Source organism: Nerophis lumbriciformis, linkage group LG17 (assembly GCF_033978685.3).
Source record: "Nerophis lumbriciformis linkage group LG17, RoL_Nlum_v2.1, whole genome shotgun sequence".
In the NCBI taxonomy this organism is placed as follows: domain Eukaryota; kingdom Metazoa; phylum Chordata; class Actinopteri; order Syngnathiformes; family Syngnathidae; genus Nerophis; species Nerophis lumbriciformis.
Genome location: NC_084564.2, coordinates 19222104 through 19249953, shown reverse-complemented (window position 1 = coordinate 19249953; position 27850 = coordinate 19222104). Strand labels below are relative to the sequence as shown.

The 27850-nt window shown below is 37.0% G+C and overlaps 1 protein-coding gene across 2 annotated transcripts; it reads right to left on the bottom strand.

Moving 5' to 3' along the window:
* Window positions 1-3090: 3090 nt before the first annotated feature.
* Window positions 3091-24550, bottom strand: barx2 (BARX homeobox 2). 2 transcript variants are annotated; one of them, XM_061972695.1, is made up of 4 exons: window positions 24232-24550; window positions 16574-16880; window positions 8511-8595; window positions 3091-6546 (listed from the first exon to the last, which is right to left on the bottom strand). In XM_061972695.1, the coding sequence occupies exons 1-4, from the start codon at window positions 24416-24418 to the stop codon at window positions 6268-6270; spliced, it is 858 nt and encodes a 285-aa protein (XP_061828679.1). In that variant the 5' UTR covers window positions 24419-24550; the 3' UTR covers window positions 3091-6267. The 2 variants fall into 2 exon arrangements, with proteins under 2 accessions (XP_061828679.1, XP_061828680.1); XM_061972696.1 differs by lacking the exon at window positions 3091-6546 and adding an exon at window positions 7194-7587.
* Between the last annotated feature and the right edge of the window lie 3300 nt (window positions 24551-27850).

The window sequence follows — 27850 nt, the reverse complement described above, 5'->3', positions numbered from 1 at the left end:
TCTTACTGAGATCATTTAGGACCAAAACCCTTAAAACAAGTAAAACACTCTAACATAAAATCTGCTTAGTGAGAAGAATTATCTTATCAGACAGAAAATAAGCAAATATCACCCTTATTTGAGATATTTAATCTTACTTAGATTTCAGTTTTTGCAGTGCAGCTTTTTACAATGATAATCTTGAAATGTTGAAGAGTTTACATTTACTGTCACTCATGTAATTCCACCTGTCGAATAAACATGCTCAAGTACTCATTAAAACCGTATTTTCTGAACTACCCTGTAGAGCGCACCAGTATATACTGTAAGCCACACCCACTAAACTTTAGAAGAATAGAAACATATTTTTCCATATATTAGCCACACCGGACTTTGAACCGAAAATATATATGTTGTGAAATGAGCTATTTACACAGAAATATTTTGTAAATGTTTATTTACATACCTTAATTCTTTCCGATCCAAACAGTGCCTGTAACACGGCAGTAAAACGGTTGCTCAAACAAAAGAGAAGTCATCGTCATGGACCCACTAGCTGCTAAACAGACACAACGCGGCGTTGCTCGGTTGGGGGCGTGGCCGCGCCAGCAACCTGAGGGTTCCTGGTTCGATCCCCATCTTCCGCCATCAAGGTCACGTCCGTTGTGTCCTTGAGCAAGACACTTCACCCTTGCACCTGATGGGTCGTGGTTAGGGTCTTGCATGATTGATTGAGACTTTTATTAGTAGGTTGCACAGTGAAGTACATATTCCGTACAATTGACCACTAAATGGTAACACCCGAATACGTTTTTCAACTTGTTTAAGTCGTGTGTGAATGGGTGAATGTGGAAATAGTGTCAAAGCTTTTTGAGTACCTTGAAGGTAGAAAAGCGGTATACAAGTATAAACCATTTACCATAATAACTCCACTGGTGGATTTACTGAGGAATTTGTGAAACTGAAACAATACGAAAATAATGGCATTGTAAGTTGATATTAATAACACAGACACTCGTAAACGTGTTAGCATATTCACTCATGCTAACGGCGCCAGCTTGATTACATTACAATAGCACGTACACATATGCATGAAAACACTACTATCAAACATGTGATGGTTTAGTAATAGACATGTCCGATAATATCGGCCTGCCGATATTATTGGCCGATAAATGCGTTAAAATGTAATATCAGAAATTATCGGTATCGTTTTTTTTTTTTTTATTAAATCAAAAGTTTATCAATATAAATGGCATTTGTACTATTTGGAGACAATACGATACAACTAAATTAAATGATTAAATCAACATAAAAAACACAAGATACACTTACAATTAGTGCACCAAACCAAAAAACCTCCCTCCCCCATTTACACTCATTCACACTCATTCACACAAAAGGGTTGTTTCTTTCTGTTATTAATATTCTTTTTCCTACATTATATGTCAATATAGATCAATACAGTCTGCAAGGGATACAGTCCGTAAGCACACATGATTGTGCGTGCTGCTGGTCCACTAATAGTACTAACCTTTAACAGTTAATTTTACTCATTTTCATTAATTACTAGTTTCTATGTAACTGTTTTTATATTGTTTTACTTTCTTTTTCATTCAAGAAAATGTTTTTTAATTTGTTTATCTTATTTTATTTTATTAATTTTTTTTAAAAGTACTTCACCATACCTGGCTGTCCAAATTAGGGATAATAATGTGTTAATTCCACGACTGTATATACCGGTTGATATCGGTATCGGTAATTAAAGAGTTGGACAATATCGGAATATCGGATATCGGCAAAAAACCATTATCGGACATCCCTATTTAGTAAGTATGAATAGTTTTAGTTACATTGTAAAACTTACAAACGTTGCTTGGAGTAAAGAATAAAGAATCAATACGAGTAGAAACGTTATGGATGATTAAACGACGGAACAGCACTTGTGCTTCCGGTTAAAAGCACTAAACACGTTCACCCCACAGCACCTGAAGTGAGCGAACTCCTCCAATAGATGGCGCCATAGCACAAACAATAACACATTTTTAATGTATTTTATGAAAAATCCATAAATTATCCGCTGTCATGTCTGTGTGATCATGTTTTTTTTTAGTCATGTTTGGTTTTGGACTTTTTGTGCACTTTTGTTTGTTTTGTCACCATAGCAACCATTAGTTTTCACCTGTCACGTCACGCACCTGTTTCACGTTCACACTCTCCACACACCCTTATGACCGTTGCTGCTCTTTTTCATGCTGTTTTCTCGCCCAAGTAAGTTTTCTTTATTCACGCCATAGTTTGCAAGTTTTGTTTCATTGTTCATAGTTTCTGCCTTTGTGCAAGTTTTGTGTTTATAGTCAAGTTTTGTACTTCCGCCCTTGTGCGCGCCTTTTGTTTATTCTTTTTTTGAGTGTTAAAATTAAATATGTATTCACCTGCTCGTCATGTCTGGTCCAAATCATTTGCACCTCGGGAGAACAAACCACGCCATAGTCCCAGTCATGACATCTGCATTGTTTCATAAATTGGAGGTTTCAAAGTGTAGGGAAAATATTTCGGCTTATAGTCCAGAATTTCCGGTAAGTTTATTTTCATTTATTGTTACATGCATTGAGCTTTTGACTACCCGATTTTTTTTTTTTTTTAAATGCATCTGGAATTGAATGCTTTTTAATGCCATTTAAGGGCTTAATTTTTGCAAAATCCATTTAATGACTTTTTTAATGCTTTTTAATGACCTGTGTTAATTTAAGGTACTGCCACAAAAACAACATTTCATCCATCCGAATAAAAACAAACAAAAATTTAAGTTAAGTTAAAGTTAAAGTGCCAATGGTTTGCATTTGACCCATCCCCTTGTTTACCCCCTGGGAGGTGAGGGGAGCAGTGGGCAGCACCGGTGGCCGTGCCCGGGAATTATTTTTGGTGATTTAACCCCCAATTCCAACCCTTGATGCTGAGTGCCTAGCAGGGAGGTAATGGGTTCCATTTTTATAGTCTTTGGTATGACTCGGCCCGGGTTTGAACTCACAACCTACCGATCTCAGGGCGGACACTCCAACCACTAGGCCACTGAATAGGTACAGTATTTCAATTTTAAAGACAACAATCTCAACAAACAAGCTTTATTTATTTACAAATCAGAAAAATACTGCATCTGTGCATACGGAACTCAAAAAGTTTACAAGGCGTAGAGGGGAAGCAAAGTCGGTCACGAGCGGTGTAAAGAAACAAAAACAGCAACGAAAACAACAAAAAGCCTGCAGGCTGAGAATGTCCGACACTTAAAATGTCGACTGTTAGGCAAGCGGCTGTGATTTATTTCCTCTGAGAAATCTCGACAACTTAAAAAGTCGCTAATGGCTTTTTTTTGTGGCAGAAAAGAGGAGCCGTCCTGACACCGCAAAGGACTGGAAGTCTGAGACATATACAAACTATTTATAATCATCCCTTTTCAAACAGCAGTTAAAATACTGCAGTACACATACAGCTTATCATGTACACATATTTCTACAGTATGATACAGTGTATTTGTTGCACCCACAAAAAAATGCTTCCCTTTGAGACCGACAAGGCACAATAGCCATTTGTTATATGTTGATATATCGTTTTTGGCAGTGCTACATGGTTACAGCATAGTAAGGCAATTTCTAATATTTTTGACGTGAGCATCACGTGAGGCAAGATCGGTGACACAATCGGTGGATTCTGCAACAATAAATATCGCGTAGTGACGGGTCAACACACTATTTGTTCTATCGCGTGACTTTTTTTTGTGTGAATAAATAATAAATGAGGTGGTTTCTTTTTCCCTGGAAGGTGACAGCTTCACCGCTGCAATGCAACCTCCAACAGGCAGGGGGAGATATGCACACACAGTGGTAAAAATTGGTCGAAACACGCATGCCTGTGCTATTATTTGCTGACTTGAAATTTCTCTACACTCTCAAAAATAGAATAAAAAGACAAGAACATTTCTGTACCAATAAGGACATTTTTCAAGAATGTTTTCTCCAAAGTATAATATTTGGTCTTTCCAAGGCCAGAAGTATTTATTTGTATAAACCAGTGGTTCTTAACCTGGGTTCGATCGAACCCTAGGGGTTCGGTGAGTCGGCCTCAGGGGTTCGGCGCAGGTCAAAACACACCCGACTCATCGTGTAAATAAAAACTTCTCCCTATCGGCGTATTACGGATACGGCAACAGCAGAAGTCAGGCTGATTTGCAGGTGTGTAATTTGTTATGAGTTTATGCACTGTGTTGGTTTTGGTCTTTGAACAAGGTGATGTTCATGCACGGTTCATTTTGTGCACCAGTAATAAAACATGGTAACACTTTAGTATGGGGAACATATTCACCATTAATTAGTTGCTTATTAACATGCAAATTAGTAACATATTGGCTCTTAACTAGTCATTATTAAGTACTTATTAAGTCATTTGTATGGCCTTATTTTAACCCTAACCTTTTAACCCTGGCCCTAACCCTTTAACCCTAACCCTAACCAAATAACTCTAAATTAAGTCTTTGTTACTTAGAATATGTTCCCCTAGTGTCCAAAAAACTCTAAATTAAGTCTTTGTAACTTAGAATATATTCCCCATACTAAAGTGTTACCAAAAACGTATAGCTTTGTCTTGAATTAAAAAAAAAAAAAAAAACATTTTATTTTTCACTAAAGAAGGGTTCGGTGAATGCGCATATGAAACTGGTGGGGTTCGGTACCTCCAACAAGGTTAAGAACCACTGGTATAAACCAAAAAGAGTAAAAGGTGATATAAAGTACGTACTTAGGTTCCCTCTGCATTACAAATATGTTTAGCTCATTGACAGTACATGTTACTAGTAGTATTTTAGATAAGGCATACTCATAGTAGTTTACCTGACACATGAATCTTGACGAATTAGGGGAATGCACTATCCAGATGGCAGTAGAGTGTTATATATCTTAAAATGTGTTTTGAGGCAAATTTTAACTTTGACTACACCGTCAGTTGCTTTGAAGAACGGTGCTTTCCATCATTTTCAGCAGACTGCATTAACTTTGTCTTCCACCCAGGTGAAATACACCCAAGAATTGGGCCCGTATGAATATTTTCCCCACTGTAATATCAATAACACATTTTTCTATTGCCGTCATCTCTATCCTATTCACTTTTATTCCTCATTTTTAAACGATCGTGTTTTATCTTCAATTGCATCCTTCATGATTTGACCTACTGTTGTGTAATGAGCTCTGGCTTGGGCCGATAACACGTTTTGCTGAGCAAATTATTGCAGATAAAAAAAATATTATTGTCAGCTTTATTTCGAGACCAACTCAAGCACGAAAAATAATAATAAAGAAAGTTACCTTTCCGAATGGAATACTTTTTTTTTTTTTTACCATTAGTATTTTTTTACCATTGTAAGTGGAAGGTCAATACTTTTTTAATTATCACAAGTAAACAAACATAAAAATAACATGGACTCTCAATTTCTGTTAGAAAAAATTAAACTGGCTCATTCTGTTTGAAGCCGATATATTCTAGTCCCGCCTTCGCCCACGGAGACAAAGATTGTGGATGGATGACAAGAGGGTTCACTCTGTTAATTTAATTCTGCTATTGAACAAATGGGCTCAGGTGCTCAAAGCAATGCACCGAGTGAACCCTCTCGCAGAGCAACAGACGAAGATGATCATTGGTCATTTTTCAAAATTTCTTTTAATTATTGTTCCATTAATTAATGTATTGATCGGCCCAGGCCCAATAGAGTGTTTATTCTCTTATTTAATGAAGGGTTCAAGCCCAAGTTTGCGTCATCCTGGCACTATCAACTATTTGAGAGGCGAAGCATTTAATAATAAGTTACAAAGATGTCAAAAATGTCTTACAAAAAGATACCCACTGTGTCCTTTTAGGTAAACCACTGGTACCGCTATTTTTGAGAGTGTAAAAAAAAAAAAAAAAAAAAAATTCCCGCAGTAACTTCCCGGTGTTTTGCCGAATAATGCTGAATTTAGTGGACCGGCAAGCAGGTGTGTCTAAAATCTGAGCAAGATTGGCTGCAAAACATGGCCGCCATCAAGCAAAACGTCGACTTGTCCATTTGTCTACGTGTGCGCCTTTGTTTTGTGTTTATATTTCCGAGAGTGGCACAAAAAGCCAGCCCGTGTGACAAGGATTGCGTGTTTGTGGGTCACAAACGACCTTAAAGGCATGGCACGTTTCCTTTACAGCGATCCTGAGGCACTATTTGTTTCCAGGTGTTGTGGTATCAGTCTTTGGTGGTGTTGCTGCTGCTGCTTAGCTCTCTGCAGGAGTCTCTGAGGTTATTAGGAGAGGCGCCGCTCGCTCCCCGAACACCCGCGCCGTACCGTGACTTTGCGGGGTCGCGTTAGGGCCGTAGCTTAGGTCTTCGGGCTGGAGTTGAAGCGTGGTTTGGGTTTTTGTCACGCCCCCCAGCTGCTCTTCCTCCTGCTTCAGCCGCCGCTCTTCGGCTTCGATTTCCTCGGTGGTGGGGATGGAGTTCTTCTTGGGTCTTCCCTTAGGCTTGGTGGGCGCCTCCTGACCTCCTTTGAGCACCTAAAGGAACACACACACAAGCTGCTTTAATAAATGGTTGTGCATGATCGTTGTTAAGAGAAGATTGCTGGCTGCCCTTTTTGCACTCATTTATCTTTGCAGTTAACAATCTCACTTGTTGACCTTCTACCAAGTGTTTGCTCACCATCACTCACGGGCTACTTTTGCCCTCGGGTCCTTTTTTTACCCCGACCGACTTGTTTGGACGTGTCCTCAACACAGAAATACAGTGGAATGCAAAATTTGACCGGCATATAAACTATGAATGAACACATGTGGAGTTATGTACTTAACAAAAAAGGTGAATTAACTGAAAACATGTTTTATATTCTAGTTTCTTCAAAATAGCCACCCTTTGCTCTGATTATACATATACATATATATATATATATATATATATATATATATATATATATATATATATATATATATATATATATATATATATATATATATATATATATGTACAGACACACATATATATATATACAAACATACATATATATATATACAGTATATATATATATATATATATATATATGTCTGTAAATACATATATATATATATATATATATTTACAGACATACATATACATACATACATACATACATATGTATATATATATATAAAGACATACATGTGGGCTTTGTACCGAGGATGTCGTTGTGGCTTGTGCAGCCCTTTGAGACACTTGTGATTTAGGGCTATATAAATAAAGATTGATTGATTGATGATATATATATACATACATATATATATATATGTATATATATAAAGACATACATATATATATATATAAATATGTCTGTATATATATATATATATATATATATATATCCTCCGGGTACTCCGGATTCCTCCCACCTCCAAAGACATACACCTGGGGATAAGTTGATTGGCAACACTTAATGGTCCCTAGTGTGGGAATGTGAGTGTAAATGTTGTCTGTCTATCTGTGTTGGCCCTGCGATGAGGTGGCGACTTGTCCAGGGTGTACCCCGCCTTCCGCCCGATTGTAGCTGAGATAGGCTCCAGCGCCCCCTGCGACCCCAAAGGGAATAAGCGGTAGAAAATGTATGTATGTATGTATATATATATATATATATATACATATACACACACACACACACACACACACACACACACACACACACACACATACATATATACTGTTATACATACATACATACATATACACATATATCTATACATATAAAATGGCATTTTTAAACAAAATTGTCATAAATACTGAAATTAAATATAAATCTATTGATACCTCATGCCCGAAGGCCTCAGCTTACACGTGACCCAAATGCAAGGACAAGCGATATAGACAATTTTACCAGATTACTTTACCGTATTTTTCGGAGTATAAGTCGCTCCGGAGTATAAGTCGCTCCAGTGTATAAGTCGCACCGGCCAAAAATGCATAATAAAGAAGGAAAAAAACATATATAAGTCGCATTTTTTGGGGAAATGTATTTAATAAAACCCAACACCAAGAATAGACATTTGAAAGGCAATTTAAAATAGATAAAGAATAGTGAACAACAGGCTTAATAAGTGTACGTTATATGACGCATAAATAACCAACTGAGAACGTGCCAGGTATGTTAATGTAACATATTATGGTAAGAGTCATTCAAATAACTATAACATATAGAACATGCTATACATTTACCAAACAATCTGTCACTCCTAATCGCTAAATCCAATTAAATTTTATACGTCTAGTCTCTTACCTGAATGAGCTAAATAATATTATTTGATATTTTACGGTAATGTGTTAATAATTTCACACATAAGTCGCTCCTGAGTATAAGTCGCACCCCCGGCCAAACTATGAAAAAAACTGCGACTTATAGTCAGAAAAATACGGTAATTTAAATTACTTTGTATAGCAAAACTTTAAAAAAATAAAAAATCTATATATATATATAAAAATATATGCTTTAGATATTTACCATCTTTTTCCACTTCATGCGCCTGTTTTGGTACCAGGTCTTCACCTGCAGCTGTGTGAGGCCGAGGGACTGAGCCAAGTCCAACCTGAAAGACAAACAGATTTCAGTTCAATTAACATTCTTTTCCGCTACTCAAACAAGATCCAATCTTTCCTTTTCTTCTTCTTCTTCATTTCAATGCGATGAAAGGTACAACCGCCAACACCAAAGTGTGCAACAGTTCATAGGTTAGTGCGGGTATACGTGGAGAAGTACAGACAACAGTAACCACCTGCCATGAACACGCGAACACGAACATCTGCAGTCTGCTGAAACATCTGCAGCGGGGTCGGTAATGAAATCAGCGGCTGCTGAGCAGACGCTTCCATGATGCGTCCACCACGTGTGTGTGTGTGTGTGTGTGTGTGTGTGTGTGTTACATGACTCACAGCGCTACTGGCTGCCGTGCAATCGGATACCTCAGACGATTTTCGCAGGAGACAAACGTTATTCAGGACGGCTCATATAACTTGGAAGACCTGATCTCGCAATAGGAAACAATGCTTGAAAAAAAATCCGGAATCCAGACGGTGATCCGGATCAGCCCCAAAATCTCATCATTGCAAACCCCTGCAAAAACACAACTTTTTGTCACAGACAAAGTCTGCTTGCGCAAGCAATTAGGCATTTTAATTTACTAACGCACAACCTTTATACTGGGACAAAGGTGGCGATTGTCTTGTGTGTTGGGTGGAACCGAGCATAATTAATGGTAGTCACAATGATGATGGCAGCCGTGACATTGCATACAATCACTACTGTTTTGCACACGACACCATTTTAGCATGCACACACTCTAACGGCTGACAGTATGTCATTATACCCAAACTTTACTTGGATATACTTGACAGCTGTCAAAACAATAATGGCTCTGTGTTTACTTATTTTCAGTGGATAGTAAATCAATATGGCTATTCAAGCTGTACACTGACTTCTCTATTCTATTGGATCGCTCCTTGAATAAATAAATACCATAAATAGGGATGGGTACCGAATTTGGCACTTTTATCGACAAAAACCTAATTCCGTCTGTACTACTGGGTAGCAATTCACGTAAAATCAAACCGTAACTTATGTCGATACTTTTGATACTTATCCGATTTTGGCGGGAAAACTGGCGTATTCGAAGTGAACTGCTTTCAGGTAATGTTACATTTGTCCATGCTAAAAAAGTAAGCATGCCCATACTTGCCAACCCTCCCGATTTTTCCGGGAGACTCCCGAATTTCAGTGCCCCTTCCCGAAAATCTCCCGGGGCAACAATTCTCCCGAATTTCACCCGGACAACAATATTGAGGGCGTGCCGTGATGGCACTGCCTTTAGAGTCCTCTACAATCTGTCGTCACGTCCACTTTTTCTCCATACAAACAGCGTGCCGGCCCAGTCACATGTTGTATGAGGTTTCTACAGACACACGTACGAGACTGCAAGACATACTTGGTCAACAGCCATACAGGTCACACTGAGTGTGGCCGTATAAACAACTTTAACACTGTTACAAATATGCGCCACACTGTGAACCCACACCAAACAAGAATGTCAAACACATTTCGGGAGAACATCCGCACCGTAACACAACATAAACACAACAGCACAAATACCCAGAATCCTTTGCAGCCCTAACTCTTCCGGGCTACAATATACACCTCAACCGCCCCCATCTCCCGAATTCGGAGGTCTCAAGGTTGGCAAGTATGATAGATGCCTGATAGATGGCGCTCAAAAGTAAGGCTCCACTTTTCAAAATGCCCTAGCTCAATGCAAGCTTACATTGGATATGCCATAGACATGCAACAGATATTAGCATTAGCGTATTTTTGTGCCGATTTCAACACCTAAATTTGGTAACCAAAACCACGACTAACTGCATGTTACAATCAAACAGCTGGTGTGTAATGAATACTATATCTACAGCATTTTTTCTCAAACTGTGGTATGTGTACCACTCGTGGTACGCCAAAGAATCACTTAATTAAATATCCAAACACAGTGTTCATGTTCAAACTGTGTGCAGTGTTACAGTGGCCAAAAAATACTAAATGTACTTGTTCAATAAAAACTCTGCCTTGTTTTTAATTAATACTTAGGCTACGACACTACTGTATTTTAATGTTGGCCATTATGGTGGTACTTGGAGAGCCAAGTGTTTCCTGAGGTGGTCGAAAACTACTGATCTACAGCACAAACTCTTTAACAAAAGACAAGACGGACACATTCAACTTAATGGCAAAGACTACTCCCTGATTACAGCAACACAACGAGGACAAAATTAAATGAATGCATACTTGCAATAGAAAAAATATATATAACAACTGGACAGTACAGTTAGCGTTATCAGTTCAGTGTTCAATGTTAAAAAAAAAAAAAAAAAAGATTTGTATTATTTAAAATCAAGATGTATTAATACATGAACACACACAGAAGTACCACAAATTGGTACCGGAATTTGTTAGCGTCATAAACATGCTCGCTGAAATACGAGGGCTGTACTCACAAGTGATATGATACCAAAACAACATGAAACATTTTATGTTATATGTTAAACATAAATTCTCAAAGATCTAATAAATCTGCTCCAGACACACACAAATACAAACACGTTCAATAGGTACTAATTATAGTTTTAAATACAGGAAACAATGGAAAATACAAATACATGAAAAATGTTTTTGAAGACTCCTGTTTCACCATCATACTTTCTGGAATTCAATAATGTTTCCCACATTTTTTTTTAACAAAGTGCTGGCACTCACTCCTTCTTAGGGCCCTATATTATGGCTTATTTTGCAGTCATGGGACTGAAGGTGGAATTCTTTATTTGGGCACTTAATTTTGTGGAATAAACTCATTTGTCACACTATGCGATATTCAGCTGTACGGAAACTGGGGCGAAATTTCAGCATCCATCTTTGTTGAAAACCGAATCATACGGGAAAACAAGGTATCGCGGCGGGTTATTAATACTCGGAGACTGACAGAATGATGTCATCGTCAGGACCAAATCCTGCAGCCCAGCCGGGCGTAAACAGACGGCGGTTTTGATCACTGAGCTGTGTTGTGATTTCAAATAAGACAGAGTGACTTTCTCAACACCTCTAGGCAAGTTAAAATGAGATATTTAATGAAAAAAATGAAGGGATTTTCCCCACCACACACACACACATACAGTATATGTAACGAGCATACAGTAAGAAAAGAACGAAGAAGTAAAGACTAGTGATGGATGTGACGTCACTTTATTGTATGAAATGTTTTCTTTCTATACACCTGCTGCTCCATAATTAGCCATACATTGGCTAAAAGTGTCTCCATTTTGTGGAAAATGCAGAAATTACTAAATCAAAATTCACTTAGAACGATTTACTTAGCTCTTTTATTGCCGCATTTACAGCATTGCGCTGAAGTTTGGGGGCAAGGACACTATAGAACCACTATTTAAGCTCCAGAAAAAGGCAATTACAATTATACATTATGCAACCTATAGAGCACATACCAATGATCTGTTCATAATGAGTAACTTTCTTAAACTACATGATATAATCCAATACAGTAGCCTTCAAGTTATGTTTATGGCCTCACAAAGGGCTCCACATGAACTCAGGGGTGTCCTGAAATTCAAACATAACATGGTGAATTCCACATTCAAGGCTCAAACGTTATCCATAGCGTCCAAAACTAATGTAAAGCATCCAAACAACAGAAGAATAAGCGATTATTACATTTTAACAGAAGTGTAGATAGAACTTGTCAAAAGAGAAAGTGAGCACATATTAACAGTAAATGAACAAGTAGATTAATAATTAATTTTCTACCACTTGTCCTTAATAACGTTGACAAAATAATAGAATGGAAAATGACACAATATGTTACTGCATACGTCAGCAGACTAAATTAGAAGCCTTTGTTTGCTTACTTACTAAGCTTGAAACTGTGGGACAATGTGAGCGGAGAAATTAAACGGTCTTCTAGCCCAGTCTTTTTCAACCACTGTGCCGCGGCACACTAGTGTGCCGTAAAATACAGTCTGGTGTGCCGTGGGAGATTATCTAATTTCACCTATTTGGGTTAAAAATATTTTTTGCAAACCAGTAATTCTAGTCTGCAAATTATGTGCTGTTGTTGAGTGTCGGTGCTGTCTGGAGCTCGGCAGAGTAACCGTGTAGTACTCTTCCATATCAGTAGGTGGCAGCAGGTAGCTAATTGCTTTGTAGATGTCGGAAACAGCGGGAGGCAGTGTGAAGGTAAAAAGGTGTAATGCTTAAACCAAAAATAAAACAAAAGGTGAGTGCCCCTAAGAAAAGGCATTGAAGCTTAGGGAAGGCTATGCAGAATAAAACTAAAACTGAACTGGCCACAAAGTAAACAAAAACAGAATGCTGGACGACAGCAAAGACTTACTGCGGAGCAAAGACGGCGTCCACAATGTAATCCAATCCAATCCACTTTATTTATATAGCACATTTGTGAATGTGTGTGTGAATGGGTAAATGTGGAAGTAGTGTCAAAGCGCTTTGAGTACCTTAAAGGTAGAAAAGCGCTATACAAGTACAACCCATTTATTTATCATATTTAAACAACATAATGTTTCCAAAGTGCTGCACAACAATATTAAACACAATTAAAAACAATATAAAATAAATATGATTAAAAACAATTTCAAAGGGTAAAACCAATTAAAACAGTAAATAGAAATCAACATTTTAAAAACACAGAGGACAACAGAGGACCACACAACTCACGTAGTGTTAAAAGCTAGAGAATAAAAGTGGGTCTTAAGACGAGACTTAAAACACTCCACTGTGGGAGCAGTTCGAACATGGAGGGGCAGAGTGTTCCAGAGCTTAGGGCCAACCACAGAGAAGGCCCTGTCTCCCCTGGTTTTAAGTCTCGTCTTGGACACCACGAGCAATGTACATCCGAACATGACATGACAATCAACAATGTCCCCACAAAGAAGGATAAAAACAACTGAAATATTCTTGATTGCTAAAACAAAGCAGATGCGGGAAATATCGCTCAAAGGACGACATGAAACTGCTACAGGAAAATACCAAAAAAAGAGAAAAAGCCACCAAAATAGGAGCGCAAGACAAGAACTAAAACACTACACACAGGAAAACAGCCACAAACTCCAAATAAGTCAGGGTGTGATGTGACAGGTGGTGACAGTACACCTACTTTGAGACAAGAGCTATAATGATGCATGCTAGGTTATGGTTTAAAGTCATATCCAACAATTGCGACAACTTTTTACTACCAACTGAGTTTCGTTTTTTAATGATTTCCGCTGGTGGTGTGCCTCCGCATTTTTTCAATGCAAAAAATGTGCCTTGGCTCAAAAAAGGTTGAAAAACACTGTTCTAGCCTAAGAGTGTTCAACCTTGTGGTAAAAAAAATGTGTTGTTGGGAAACTATCAAAAACAGGACTAGTTGTTTGGACTATCTCAACTGTGGGACACAGGTGCAAAATAACTCACTGTGGAATAAGGGACATAACACACCAGACAAGATGGAGCTAATCTCATGGTCGCTCACTACTATGGACAAAGTGTTTTCCAGTTTATGTTAATCTTGTTCTGAAATTGTCATGTATCCATCAAATCTGCTGTTGAAACTTGGACTTTATAACCAACATGATTGTAAATTAGGGGCGGGACATGGATAAGCATTCTTGCTTTTTTTCCCCGTATCCCTTTTCGGTGGGTGCCGTTGCACGTCTGTCAAATTACAAAGAGTGATGAAGTGTTGCTATATATGTCTGCCGGAATAAATACATTAATTAATTCATTTTCATTCATTCATTCACAATACACTTGCTTGCATTGGCCGCCGTCCTCCTATTCATGAATGTGTCTGTGTTCCTTTCCTCTCCCGCACTCCCTATTTTACCGTTCAAGCGCTCAGAGGTGAGAGCATTACTCGTGTCTGAACTAGAACGCTGAGGTAATACTGTCGGCTTCGCGGCCAAAAAATTGGCATCACACGAGACGCTCCCTGCGGGACGGATAAAAAAAAAAAAATTTACAACGCTAACTTGAACCACGGCTTGATAATTGCATTTGTGGCTTTGTTTTGAAGTGTGTGTGTGTGTGTGTGTGTGTGTGTGTGTGTGTGTGTGTGTGTGTTGCACGTTTAAAATGTCCTCTATGCCAGGTATGCAGGTTTATCAAAACGACACGCTCGACTTGGTGCTCGTGCACCGAGCTTAGTTTTGATTGACACCCTAAAAGTCGTTGCCATTTTTAGGCGCGGTACCGTGTTTAGTCAAGTTCCAGTAAAGTGGGAATGGAGCACAACTGTTTACAAGGCTACTTCCTGGTTCCAGGAGGACAACAATTAAGACGGGCGGTGCTGAATACATTTTTGCATTCTTAACCTTTGTGCCAGATTCTCGCCATAATTGCACCACAACTCGACAAACTGTTCCAGTTTCTCTTAATCCTACAACTATAAAGGCTTCATAGCTCCATTACACTGTATACGCACATAGGCACCGATACCGGGGGTGCTTCGGGGCCCGAGCACCCACGGACAATGCCGAGCACCCACGTGGGATCGATGGCAACTTTCAATCTTTAAAATAATTTTTTTTTTAAATCAATCTTGATGTTGTTAATTTTGTGGCGATTTTGGTCCGTTTTACATAATATAAAAGTCACAAATCATCCATCCATTTTCTACCGCTTGTCTCTTTCGGGGTGGCCGGGGGTGCAGGAGCCTATCTCAGCTGCATTCGGGCGGAAGGCGGGGTACACCCCGGACAAGTCGCCACCTCATCGCAGGGCCAACACGGATAGACAGACAATATTCACACTCACATTCACACTCTAGGGCCAATTTAGTGTTGCCAATCAACCTATCCCCAGGTGCAATTAACAAAGCCACATCACAAAATCTTATTTCGTTTTTTTTTCTTTTTTATTATGTTTATAAACTCAGGAAATATGTCCCCTGGACACACGACAAATTTCAGGTACATGTTTATATTAGAGATGTCCAATGATGGCTTTTTTGCCGATATCCGATATTCCGATATTGTCCAACTCTTAATTGCCGATACCGATATATACAGTCGTGGAAATAACACATTATTATGCCTAATTTTGTTGTGATGCCCTACTGGATTCATTAAACAATGTAACGAGGTTTTCCAAAATAAATCAACTCAAGTTATGGAAAAAAATGCCAACATGGCACTGCCATATTTATTATTGAAGTCAAAAAGTGCATTATTTTTTTTAACATGCCTCAAAACAGCAGCTTGGAATTTGGGACATGCTCTCCCTGAGAGAGCATGAGGAGGTTGAGGTGGGCGGGGTTGGGGGCGTGGGTTTCGGGGAGTAGCGGGGGTTGTATATTGTAGCGTCCCGGAAGAGTTAGTGCTGCAAGGGATTCTGGGTATTTGTTCAGTTGTGTTTATGTTGTGTTACGGTGCGGATGTTCTCCCGAAATGTGTTTGTCATTCTTGTTTGGTGTGGGTTCACAGTGTGGCGCATATATGTAACAGTGTTAAAGTTGTTTATACGGCCACCCTCAGTGTGACCTGTATGGCTGTTGACCAAGTATGCTATGCATTCACTTATGTGTGTGAAAAGCCGCAGATATTATATTATTGGGCCGGCACGCAAAGGCAGTGCCTTTACGGTTTATTGGCGATCTGTACTTCTCCCTACGTCCGTGTACCACTTCGTACAGCGGCGTTTTAAAAAGTCATACATTTTACTTTTTGAAACCGATACCGATAATTTCCGATATTAAATTTTAAAGCATTTATCGGCCGATAATATCGGCAGTCCAACATTATCGGACATCTCTAGTTTATACTTAGCAAACGCAGGCGGGATAAAACTTGTTTGCTGTACGTTTGACACGCCTGCTGTAAAGTGTTGCTTTCCATCATTTTCATCAGACCGCATTGCAATATGGTTAACCCCCCACCTCTTCCTCTCACGCGAGATCCACCTAGGAATGGGGGTGTCGTATGACTCCCTTCCCTACAGAAAAAGTGAGGAATGACACCCACCTGTCCGGCGTGGAAAGGTACTTCTGCTTCTGGAACTTCTTCTCCAGGCCCATCAGCTGCAGCTCGGTGAAGATGGTGCGGCTGCGACGGGCCTTCTTGAGGCGCGGCGTGCCGCGCTCCGCCTCCGACTCGCTGCTGACGCTGAGCGCCGTCTGGCTGCAGGGCGACGCCTCGGAGCCGCAGCCGTGCTGCGGCGACAGCAGGGGCAGGTGCGGCGGGAGTCCGCCCGGGGACGGCGGCCGGGGGAGGCTGGGAGGCTGCCGCGTGATGACGGAGAGGAGCGGGTAGGCGCGAAGTGGCGAGGGCCCTGAGGGGACAAACAGAATATAAAAGTCACACACAGCCGCAAAGTGCAACGCCTCTTATGATACCCTCAATTAATAAAAGTGCAATTATTGATCGGGTGTAATTGCTCAATTATTAATTGTCTGTGAAAAGTGTTTTACTTCTGACCTCCTTCTTGTTAAGGGCAGCGACCCCGATGACGCAGGCTTGTGTTTTACACCACTTGCTCTTGACCCTTCACATGAATGATTATTTTACACACACACACACACACACACACACACACACACACACACACACACACACACACTGAATCAGCTCCAATAAAACCTCAACAACCCAGTCAAATACAACTTATTTGCTCTCTTGTATAATGCATACACACACACACACATGCGCGCACACACACACACACACATACACACACACACTAAGTCGTGCCCTCTGTGTGAGCGCACAGGAGCAGCGAGACGCCAGAATCAATAAAAAGTAACACTTGTCTGGAGCCGCCAGGGAGGAAGAGGAGGGGGTCGGAGCTCGAGGGGTTGGCTGAATGCATGTGGCAGCCCAATAAAAGTCGACGTCATAAAGAATCCAACAGAAATATTTTAAGAAAAGTCATACCGAGTTACATTTACAAACAAAAAGTTGGGACTATTGAGGGCAGCGCTATGAAAGAGACTAAGGGGAAAAAAAACAAAAAACATTGCAATTCTACAAGAATAAAGTAGGAATCAGAAAGGCATCATTTCTAAAAATGGATATCCTAATTCCCCATCTTAAAGAGACATCTCTTGGCAAAATTAGAAAAGACTGGGAAGCAGAATTTGGCAAGGTTTTGGATGACAATGACTGGAAATCTGCATCGATACAAATAAATGATAGCACATTTTGTTCAAAGCTTAATCTAATACAGTTTAAGGTTGTCCATTGCATATATTTTACTAACTTTAAACTTTCCAATATTGTGCTAACATTGCAGACATGTGTAATCAATGTCAATTGACTCCTGCAAACATTGCACACATGTTCTGGTCCTGTCCCTGTCTGAAAGCCTACTGGACTAATATTTTTAAACATCTTGCAGATGCACTAAATTTTAAGTATACACCTTGTGCAGGATTGGCTATTTTTGGAATTCCACCAAACTATCAAAAAATCAAGCAGACTTTTAGGGATAGTATCACCTTTGCACCATTTATAGCTCGTAGAAGGATTTTATTGGAGTGGAAATCACAGTTTGCCCCCAAGGCCTCTCTATGGTTTAAGGACCTCATGTTTTCCTTAGATTTTGAGAAAATCAAATATAATCTGAGGGGTACACCAAAACAATTTGACTTGACCTGGGGTTGTATGATTAGTTACATAGCTACCGTAAATTAAAGCCACTATAGGATAAATGTGACACTCACTGTAGACAATGAACCTTCCCCCTTACCTTAATTATTTTTTTATTTTTATTTATTCAGTGACACTTCTCTGTATGTTAGTGAACTTTTTTTATTTTCTTTTAGTCGGTTCGTGTGATTCTCTTTCTGCTTGTGGTGAAGAGGAAGGCAGTACATTGCTATCCACTGTGACTGAAATGTGGACTGGGGGGGGTGTTATTCTTATTTTATTTTGTAATGTTTTATTAATTATTTTTTTTGTGTGTAATTTATTTTATTTTATTTTTTTATTCTTTATTAATTTTATTTTATTTTTGTGTGCGGGTGTGTGGAGGGGGGACAAAAAGTCTGTTTTCTCAGTACCAGTATTATGATTTCCCTATCAAATGAATAAATGAACATTATAAAAAAAAAGTATAAAATAGGAATGATGACAAATTATGGGTCTTTTTACATCAAAGTTGTATTATTATCATTACCATTATCATTGTTAATTAAATTGTATTAATTAAAGAGTAATACTACAAGAAGACGTATATTTTTTTTGTTAAAGTAAAAAGTTCGGATTTTACAAGAATTAAGTTATCAAAAGAAAAAAGTAAAAATTTTAGAAGAAAAAAAAAAGAATAAGATGTACAAAGTTTAAATATTGCAAGTACAAATTAACTATTTTGATAAAAAGTTTTGATTATATGCTAATTTATTTGCAATACCAAAGAAAAAACAACATTGTTTTAGAGATCAGATGATTTAATGTTGTAATATTACAAAAAAAAACCCATCCATTTTACACCAGTGAAGTCAGAATATAAAAAGGGGGAAAAAAATAATAAGAATAAAGTAAATAATTTTAGGTGAAATGTTGTGCCAAACGCATTGTAATTTTATTTTAAAAAATGGGTCATAATCTTTTTTAAAAATGGTAGTAAAAAGGCAGTAATTAAAAAAAGTATAAAATAAGTATCTAAGCTGGTAGAGAGGCCGTGCCAGAAACCTGAGTGTTCCTGGTTCGAACCTCCGAGTCATGTCCGTTGTGTCCTTGAGCAAGACACTTCACCCTTGGGTATTTCCCATGGGTCGTGGTTAGGGCCTTGCATGGCAGCTCCCACCATCAGTGTGTGTATTGTGTGTGAATGGGTGAATGTGGAAATAGTGTCAAAGCGCTTTCAGTACCTTAAAAGGTAGAAAAGTGCTATACAAGTATAACCCATTACATTACATTTGATTACATTAAAAATGAAGTATTATTCATGATCATTTGTATTTATTTTAATTAATTTATTATATCATTTTGAAAATAGGTGGAAAATGAATCCAATGAATAATGTAAAATTCCGCAAAAAAAGTTCAGTAAATAGAAAACAAATTTAAAATACAATAATTTAAAAAAAAAAAAATGATTCTATGAGAATAAAAGTGCATTATTGCAAGGACATTGAGATATAATTGTACAAAAACTATATACAGAAAGGTGCAGTGTACTTATTGAATAGGTATGCACTTTGCAGTGCATAATCTGACATTAGATAGAAGCTGTCATGACGAGTATTACCATTATTATTGTTATGGATTAAATTGTAATATTGCAAGAAAATGTTGCCATTTTCCAGGATTTTTTTCAAATTACATTAAAGAGTTATGATTTTACAATAATTTTATTGTAATATCTCAAGAAAAAGTAACTATTTTAGAAAAAATATATATTTAAAATTTTAGGTGAACAATGTTGTATGATTACGATAAAGAGCAGCTATTAAACGACAATTAAAGAGACTATTACAACAGTAATTTTGGAATATGAGAAGAAAAAACAATTGTGAGAAAAGTCAATCATTTTAGGTGAAGTTTTTGTGCCGAAAAGTTATAATTTTAATAGAATGATTTTACAGTATTACAAAAAAATAAAAAATAAAAAAGGTAGTCATTTTACATAAAAAAGCATAAGTGTATTTTACAATTTGAAAAATATCCCCCGTGACCCCAAAGGAAATAAACGGTAGAAATGGATGGATGGATGGATGGATAATAAGTATTTTGATTGTATTACTTCATTAGAAATAAAGTATTATCCATGATAATTTTTATTTAATTCACTTAACTATTTATTTAAAAAAAAAAATAATGTTGGAAAATAAGATGTAATTTAACAGGAATAAGGTCATAATATTCCATTAAAAATAAATGATTTTGCAAGTTAAAGTTCAGTAAATAAAAAAAATATAATAATGTTTACAATATTGTTGCATTCATACAAAAAAGTAGTCATTCTTTGAGAATTAAAGTGCATTATTATAAGGACAATAAAACAACAATATAGTGGTAGTGCACCTATTGAAGATATAAAGCGCTCATCATTAGATGGAAGCTGCCAGGCCGAGCATCATGACAGAGCCTGCGGCTGATGATGACATCATGTCAAGGTGTTGAGGTCATTACTAATCCTCCAATATCAGATTCCAACAAGTAGAGACAAGATCATTGTTTAGTCATTTTCTTGTGCACAACTACTAGTTATATTTGATCACAATGTGTTTCACACCATCAATCACTCACATTGGACCAATGTAGTGAAAAGACTGAAAAAAGATGCCTGTGCAGTATTTAAATAATACCAGCAAAAGAAAAATGTGTTGAAATGTCCACATAATGTATAGGAAAGTTGACTCTCATGAGCTCACATCAGACACGTTGTTGTTGACAAGCACTCGTCCCGTCAATAGGCTACAAATAAACTGTTTAAGGAGCTGCAAAGAGCACAACGCCGCCTCGTGCAACAGATACTCTTGATAATCAAGGTCGCCATGTAGGAAATGCTTATGCTAACCATTACGCCTAAGAATAGATCAAAACGTTTCAATTTCTTTTGATTTTATTACCAACGCCATCAACAACATTTCATCTACTGGACACAAACGTGTTTAGTGTCGCGTCCGTGCAAGAAGTTAGTAGGAAATGCTACAGAAAAAAATATTTCCAAAAGTGATTCTAATAAATACATTTTGAATTTTTTTTTTTTTTTACACATTACAACCGTACATAATGTTGTTAACAAATAGAAACAAATGACTTATTTAATATGAAGTATATTTGAAATTAAGTATCTGTCGTCATGGCCCTGTTGTGACTCTGGGATATTTATCATCATTATTTTATGTAATTCTTTTTAACTATTTTTTTTTAGATTATTTTTTATTAATTTATTGTTATTATTTATTTATTAATTGTATTAAAAAAAATTCTTAATGTTGATGGTGCAAATTGTGTTTGCTGTGTTACATTTATTTACATTTTTTTCTACAAAAGGGCATGTATTTCCCAAGCTTTTATTTGTTTTATTTGAGAATAATATATATATATATATATATATATATATATATATATATATATATATATATATATATATATATATATATATTAATTGTATTTATTTTTTACATCAAAACTTGTAAATATTATATACATACAATATACACAAATATCTCAATAATATACAAAACAATTTGAAAAACGTTTGTCTTTGTTTTGCCAATAAAATGAGATGAAATAATAGAAATTAATACTTGTCACTGTCTCCACATTGAAAAATATAATGTACATAAAAATGTTTTCCAAAATAAAACTAAAATAATGCATTATTATTGAATCTCCACTTTTAAATATATATTAGAGAAAAGACACATATGTAATATTAATATATAGACAGACGTGTTGTCTTTGTTTTCTTAATAAAAAGTAAAAAAAAAAAATGCATAGTAATTTTCTAGAAAATAAAGTGAAGTTTGTAGCAAATCCAATAAATCCACAGCTTTTCAAATATTATTTTTATGTTCTTTTTTGCAACTGCATGACAAAAGTATTTTTAGTCCATTTGTGTTTTTAAATGCAAATGTTGCTAAAGCTGCATTTTTATTTTATTTATTTATTTTTTTGAGTAGGGACAGGGGGTCAGATCTTCTACTGAAAGTTAAAAACTATTGTTGAGCAAAACTTAAATAAAAAAATAAAAAAATGTTGGCGTTGGAATGGAAGCGAAATGTAAACATGACAACAGGTCACGTAGCTTATTAAATCTTTTAAGTGTGGAAACAAACAGCAAAGTGCAGAGTTGCTAAATCACGTCGACTCATCGTGTCTTAGCTGAATGAATAAGGTTAGTTCATTCAACCCAGTCTTAACTGAAAAGTGTGTGCATACCTCACTGTGTGTTGACAAGGGTGTAATCAAGCCTAACAAGGCTGCATTATGCTAAATGGGAGGCTTTATTGTGTGACACATTTAGGCTTTAAGACGGGATGAAAAGTCGTACCACTTTGAGCCCTGCATACACAAACACACACTCCCACTTCTACTTCATTTCATTTTTTTCACCACACTGTCAGGTCAGATAAGGGTTGCAGTACAGTGAATAGTAATCTTGCACAATAAGAGCAAACTAAGTAATGCAAGGTGCCATTATGTTGTTTAGTGTCAGCACGTTTTGATGCAAACAGTAGTTAATGGTCACATTGGCGGCATAGGAGTGATTTAGCGGCCTCTGCTGGCGGCAGAGGGTCATTGCAGCCCCTCTTGATCACTACTTACTGCCTTCTGCCATATCAAGCACTAAAGTCAATGGATGTTAGGAATATAGTGTGTCTCACACCCCTGCAGATCCAAATACGAGGCGTCCCGGAGCGGGTTACTCTATCCAACGGAACCCTCAATCATATCAGAGGGATGAGGCCTCCTATTTTTGACCGCCGCCATAACCCTATTCCAAAACCTGCAGTGTCATTATCAAATTGCAGTAGTTGTTATTGCAGATTTCACGGCAATTAGCTTTAATGGGTACATACTCGAAACATTTACAGCTGTATATCACTCACACTATTTTTTTGTAATAACTAATTTGAAACCCCACTTAAATAGTCATAGTTATTTATTAATCACACTAAAAAATTACAATACAAATGAAAAACTGACTTTAAACACCCCTATTTTCATTTAATACAAGTGTTTTGTTTTATGACTATGGATAAACCCTTTTAAAAAAATAATCGCAATGTTATATTATTTCATTGCTATTATGCCACAGGTCAATAAAACTACAAACCACGGGCCAAAAGTGTCCACTGAGCCAAACTCTGGCCAACCATTGTTTACATTTAATATGTGTATTAATGTTTTATGGTTAGGAATAACCACCTTTTAAAAATATGTTGTAAACAAATCACGTCTAAGATGCAGGCCATAAACACTCAGTAACCAGAAAGCCATGTTTCCTAGTTAGTATTATTTTCATATGCCTTGAGCCTATGATAGAAATAGTCCACAAATGACTCCTGCTTTACGTATTCACAAGATTACAAAAAGCAATTACTTGCTTGATATCTAACAAAACATTCTTGCAACATTCATCATCTGGAAATATTTTCTTTTCTTACTTTTTTGTTCCGCGTTTGATTGTATTATTGTAATACGCAACGGACCAGAAAAATAACCCAGACGCGGTCCACTAATGGCCCCCACACCGGATTTTTGGACACCCCTTAATTTAATGTTCTAGTTTGTTGAATTTAAAACGAAAAAGAAAAGACGCGCTCTTTCAAAGTTATCTCGCCTACGATGTTTCATAAACGCTGACAAAATAAATGTCATTTCCAGTCGTTTATCATCAGAAGAAGCCCTCAAGCACTCTTCCCTGTCAGTTGTTTTCAACACTAAATACTTAACTGCAGTGATTTACAGCATCCTAAGTGAGTCAGCAGGCAGTAGAAATGTCATAATTCAAATACATTTCCATTTCATTGTCAATATGATGGATGCAGTGTCAATAAGCCCAATTGTGCACATTGATTTTTTTTCTATAAAAGCAACTTTAAAGATAGTTTTTACACCACAAACAGCTATCATAGACTTACTTAGAAAATCCACTAATTATGCACAAACATTACTTTAATATGGTTATTTTTGCATGAATCAGGTGGGTTAAATGGGATTTCTTACCCGAACAAGAGTGCAGAGGCTTCGGCCGCACAATGAGCGACGGACACACGGAGTAAAGGGAGAACTTCTCAAAGTAATCACAAGCCTCCTTGGAGAGAATCTCGTCTATCATGAAGGTCTTGTAGCGCCGCCTGGCAGCCTTCAGCTGGCCCGGGGAGGAGAGCCTCACCTCGGCTTGGCAGTGCATGGCGGCTCGCTCTGTGGTGGTGGTGGTGGTAGTGTCGATACAAGACAGTGCACCTTGCGCATGTATAAAACAACAACTATAGGAGAGGTTACGACACTACACAATCATTGTGTGAATGTTCTGTGTTGTGTTGCGGAGTAGAAGAGTGAATGAGACATGTACTCACAACCACGTCTTTATAAACATCTCTCTCGCCTCCATTAGTACACGCCCTCCGCCATAATGGACACTCAATCACACCGACGCCATACTCCCATTCATTCACCCAAATCAACACCTCTTCCTATTTATGACTGGTTACTTTTGCACATAAAAAAATAATCTAAAATTATTTTAATGTATAGGGACTTATGTGTAATTTATTGTATTTGTTCGTTTTGGTGGTATCATATTTATTGTAACAATGGGGAACTTCATTAGGTACACTAATGAGAGCCAATACAAGAGGTGTTGTAAAGTCAGAGAAATATGAAATGATTACATTTAAATCAGGTTAAATATTACTAACAAATTAAAAATGCTATTAATGTCAATATTTGTTTTACTTATTATATATAGAAAATAGATTGATGGATGGATATTAAACATGCCTGTTAAATGATAAAACAGAATGTTTAACATTTAAGTGCTTCTGTTTCAAAGTTTTAATGATCAGTTTTTATCCCAACTATAAAATATTAAAAAATAAATGTAGAATTCTACTGTTTTGACCCTTTATCTGGAACAGGTTAAAGTTATTTAAAACATTAGTAACACATGATGTCTAACAGCTGTCGCTGCTGACAGAAGCAACATGTATGTTTGTTATATCATTTCATAGCTGGTGTTATATACAGGTAAAAGCCAGTAAATTAGAATATTTTGAAAAACTTGATTTATTTCAGTAATTGCATTCACAAGGTGTAACTTGTACATTATATTTATTCATTGCACACAGACTGATGCATTCAAATGTTTATTTCATTTAATTTTGATGATTTGAAGTGGCAACAAATGAAAATCCAAAATTCCGTGTGTCACAAAATTAGAATATTACTTAAGGCTAATACAAAAAAGGGATTTTTAGAAATGTTGGCCAACTGAAAAGTATGAAAATGAAAAATATGAGCATGTACAATACTCAATACTTGGTTGGAGCTCCTTTTGCCTCAATTACTGCGTTAATGCGGCGTGGCATGGAGTCGATGAGTTTCTGGCACTGCTCAGGTGTTATGAGAGCCCAGGTTGCTCTGATAGTGGCCTTCAACTCTTCTGCGTTTTTGGGTCTGGCATTCTGCATCTTCCTTTTCACAATACCCCACAGATTTTCTATGGGGCTAAGGTCAGGGGAGTTGGCGGGCCAATTTAGAACAGAAATACCATAGTCCGTAAACCAGGCACGGGTAGATTTTGCGCTGTGTGCAGGCGCCAAGTCCTGTTGGAACTTGAAATCTCCATCTCCATAGAGCAGGTCAGCAGCAGGAAGCATGAAGTGCTCTAAAACTTGCTGGTAGACGGCTGCGTTGACCCTGGATCTCAGGAAACAGAGTGGACCGACACCAGCAGATGACATGGCACCCCAAACCATCACTGATGGTGGAAACTTTACACTAGACTTCAGGCAACGTGGATCCTGTGCCTCTCCTGTCTTCCTCCAGACTCTGGGACCTCGATTTCCAAAGGAAATGCAAAATGTGCATGGTTGGGTGATGGTTTGGGGTGCCATGTCATCTGCTGGTGTCGGTCCACTCTGTTTCCTGAGATCCAGGGTCAACGCAGCCGTCTACCAGGAAGTTTTAGAGCACTTCATGCTTCCTGCTGCTGACCTGCTCTATGGAGATGGAGATTTCAAGTTCCAACAGGACTTGGCGCCTGCACACAGCGCAAAATCTACCCGTGCCTGGTTTACGGACCATGGTATTTCTGTTCTAAATTGGCCCGCCAACTCCCCTGGCCTTAGCCCCATAGAAAATCTGTGGGGTATTGTGAAAAGGAAGATGCAGAATGCCAGACCCAAAAACGCAGAAGAGTTGAAGGCCACTATCAGAGCAACCTGGGCTCTCATAACACCTGAGCAGTGCCAGAAAGTCATCGACTCCATGCCACGCCGCATTAACGCAGTAATTGAGGCAAAAGGAGCTCCAACCAAGTATTGAGTATTGTACATGCTCGTATTTTTCATTTTCATACTTTTCAGTTGGCCAACATTTCTAAAAATCCCTTTTTTGTATTAGCCTTAAGTAATATTCTAATTTTGTGACACACGGAATTTTGGATTTTCATTTGTTGCCACTTCAAATCATCAAAATTAAATGAAATAAACATTTGAATGCATCAGTCTGTGTGCAATGAATAAATATAATGTACAAGTTACACCTTTTGAATGCAATTACTGAAATAAATCAAGTTTTTCAAAATATTCTAATTTACTGGCTTTTACCTGTATATATACACATATATATATATATATACACATACACACACACACATACATATGTATAATACATATATATACATGTTATACATGTGTGTAAATATTATACATATGTATATAAAAAACACATATATTTATATATACACACACATAGGTATAATATATATATATACATATTATACTTATGTATATGTGTGTAAATATAATATATATATGTATATATATATATATATAAAACACATACATATACACACATACAGTATATATATATACAGTATACATACATACATGTATACATGTTATAATGTGTAAATATATAATATATATATATATAAAACACATACATATATATATATATATATATACACACACACATACATGTGTAATATATATACATACATGTTATACATGTGTGTGTGTAAATATATATATATATATATATATATATATATATATATATATATATATATATATATATATTAAATACTCGTACATTTTTTTTATTTAATCTATACTGTAATGTTTTTGGCCCATCTATAAATTAACCAAGCAAGAATCATAAATGCATGCTGTTGTTTTGACCCTATATCTCAGAGATGTTAAAAGTGATTAATATACTAATAAAATAAATACATGCTATCAATATATTTTTTGGTATTGATTCGATATGAAACATCTAAATGATCTTACCATGCTTGTTTTCATACATGTTTTATAGGTCATTTATATTTCAATGGTCTAGCAGTGTATTTTTTCCATTAAAACTGTTTTTGTCTAATCCAGGGGTCGGGAACCTTTTTGGCTGAGCGAGCCATGAAAGCCAAATATTTAAAAATGTATTTCCATGAGAGCCATTTAATATTTTTTAACACTGAATACAACTAAATGCGTGCATTTTTAAGAAAGACCAACATTTTTAGAATATAATACGTCTCTTATTCTTTTTAATAACATTGTTATTCTGAAGCTAACCAATAATAGATAAAATATTTCTTACCATTAATGCGACTTCTTGAACA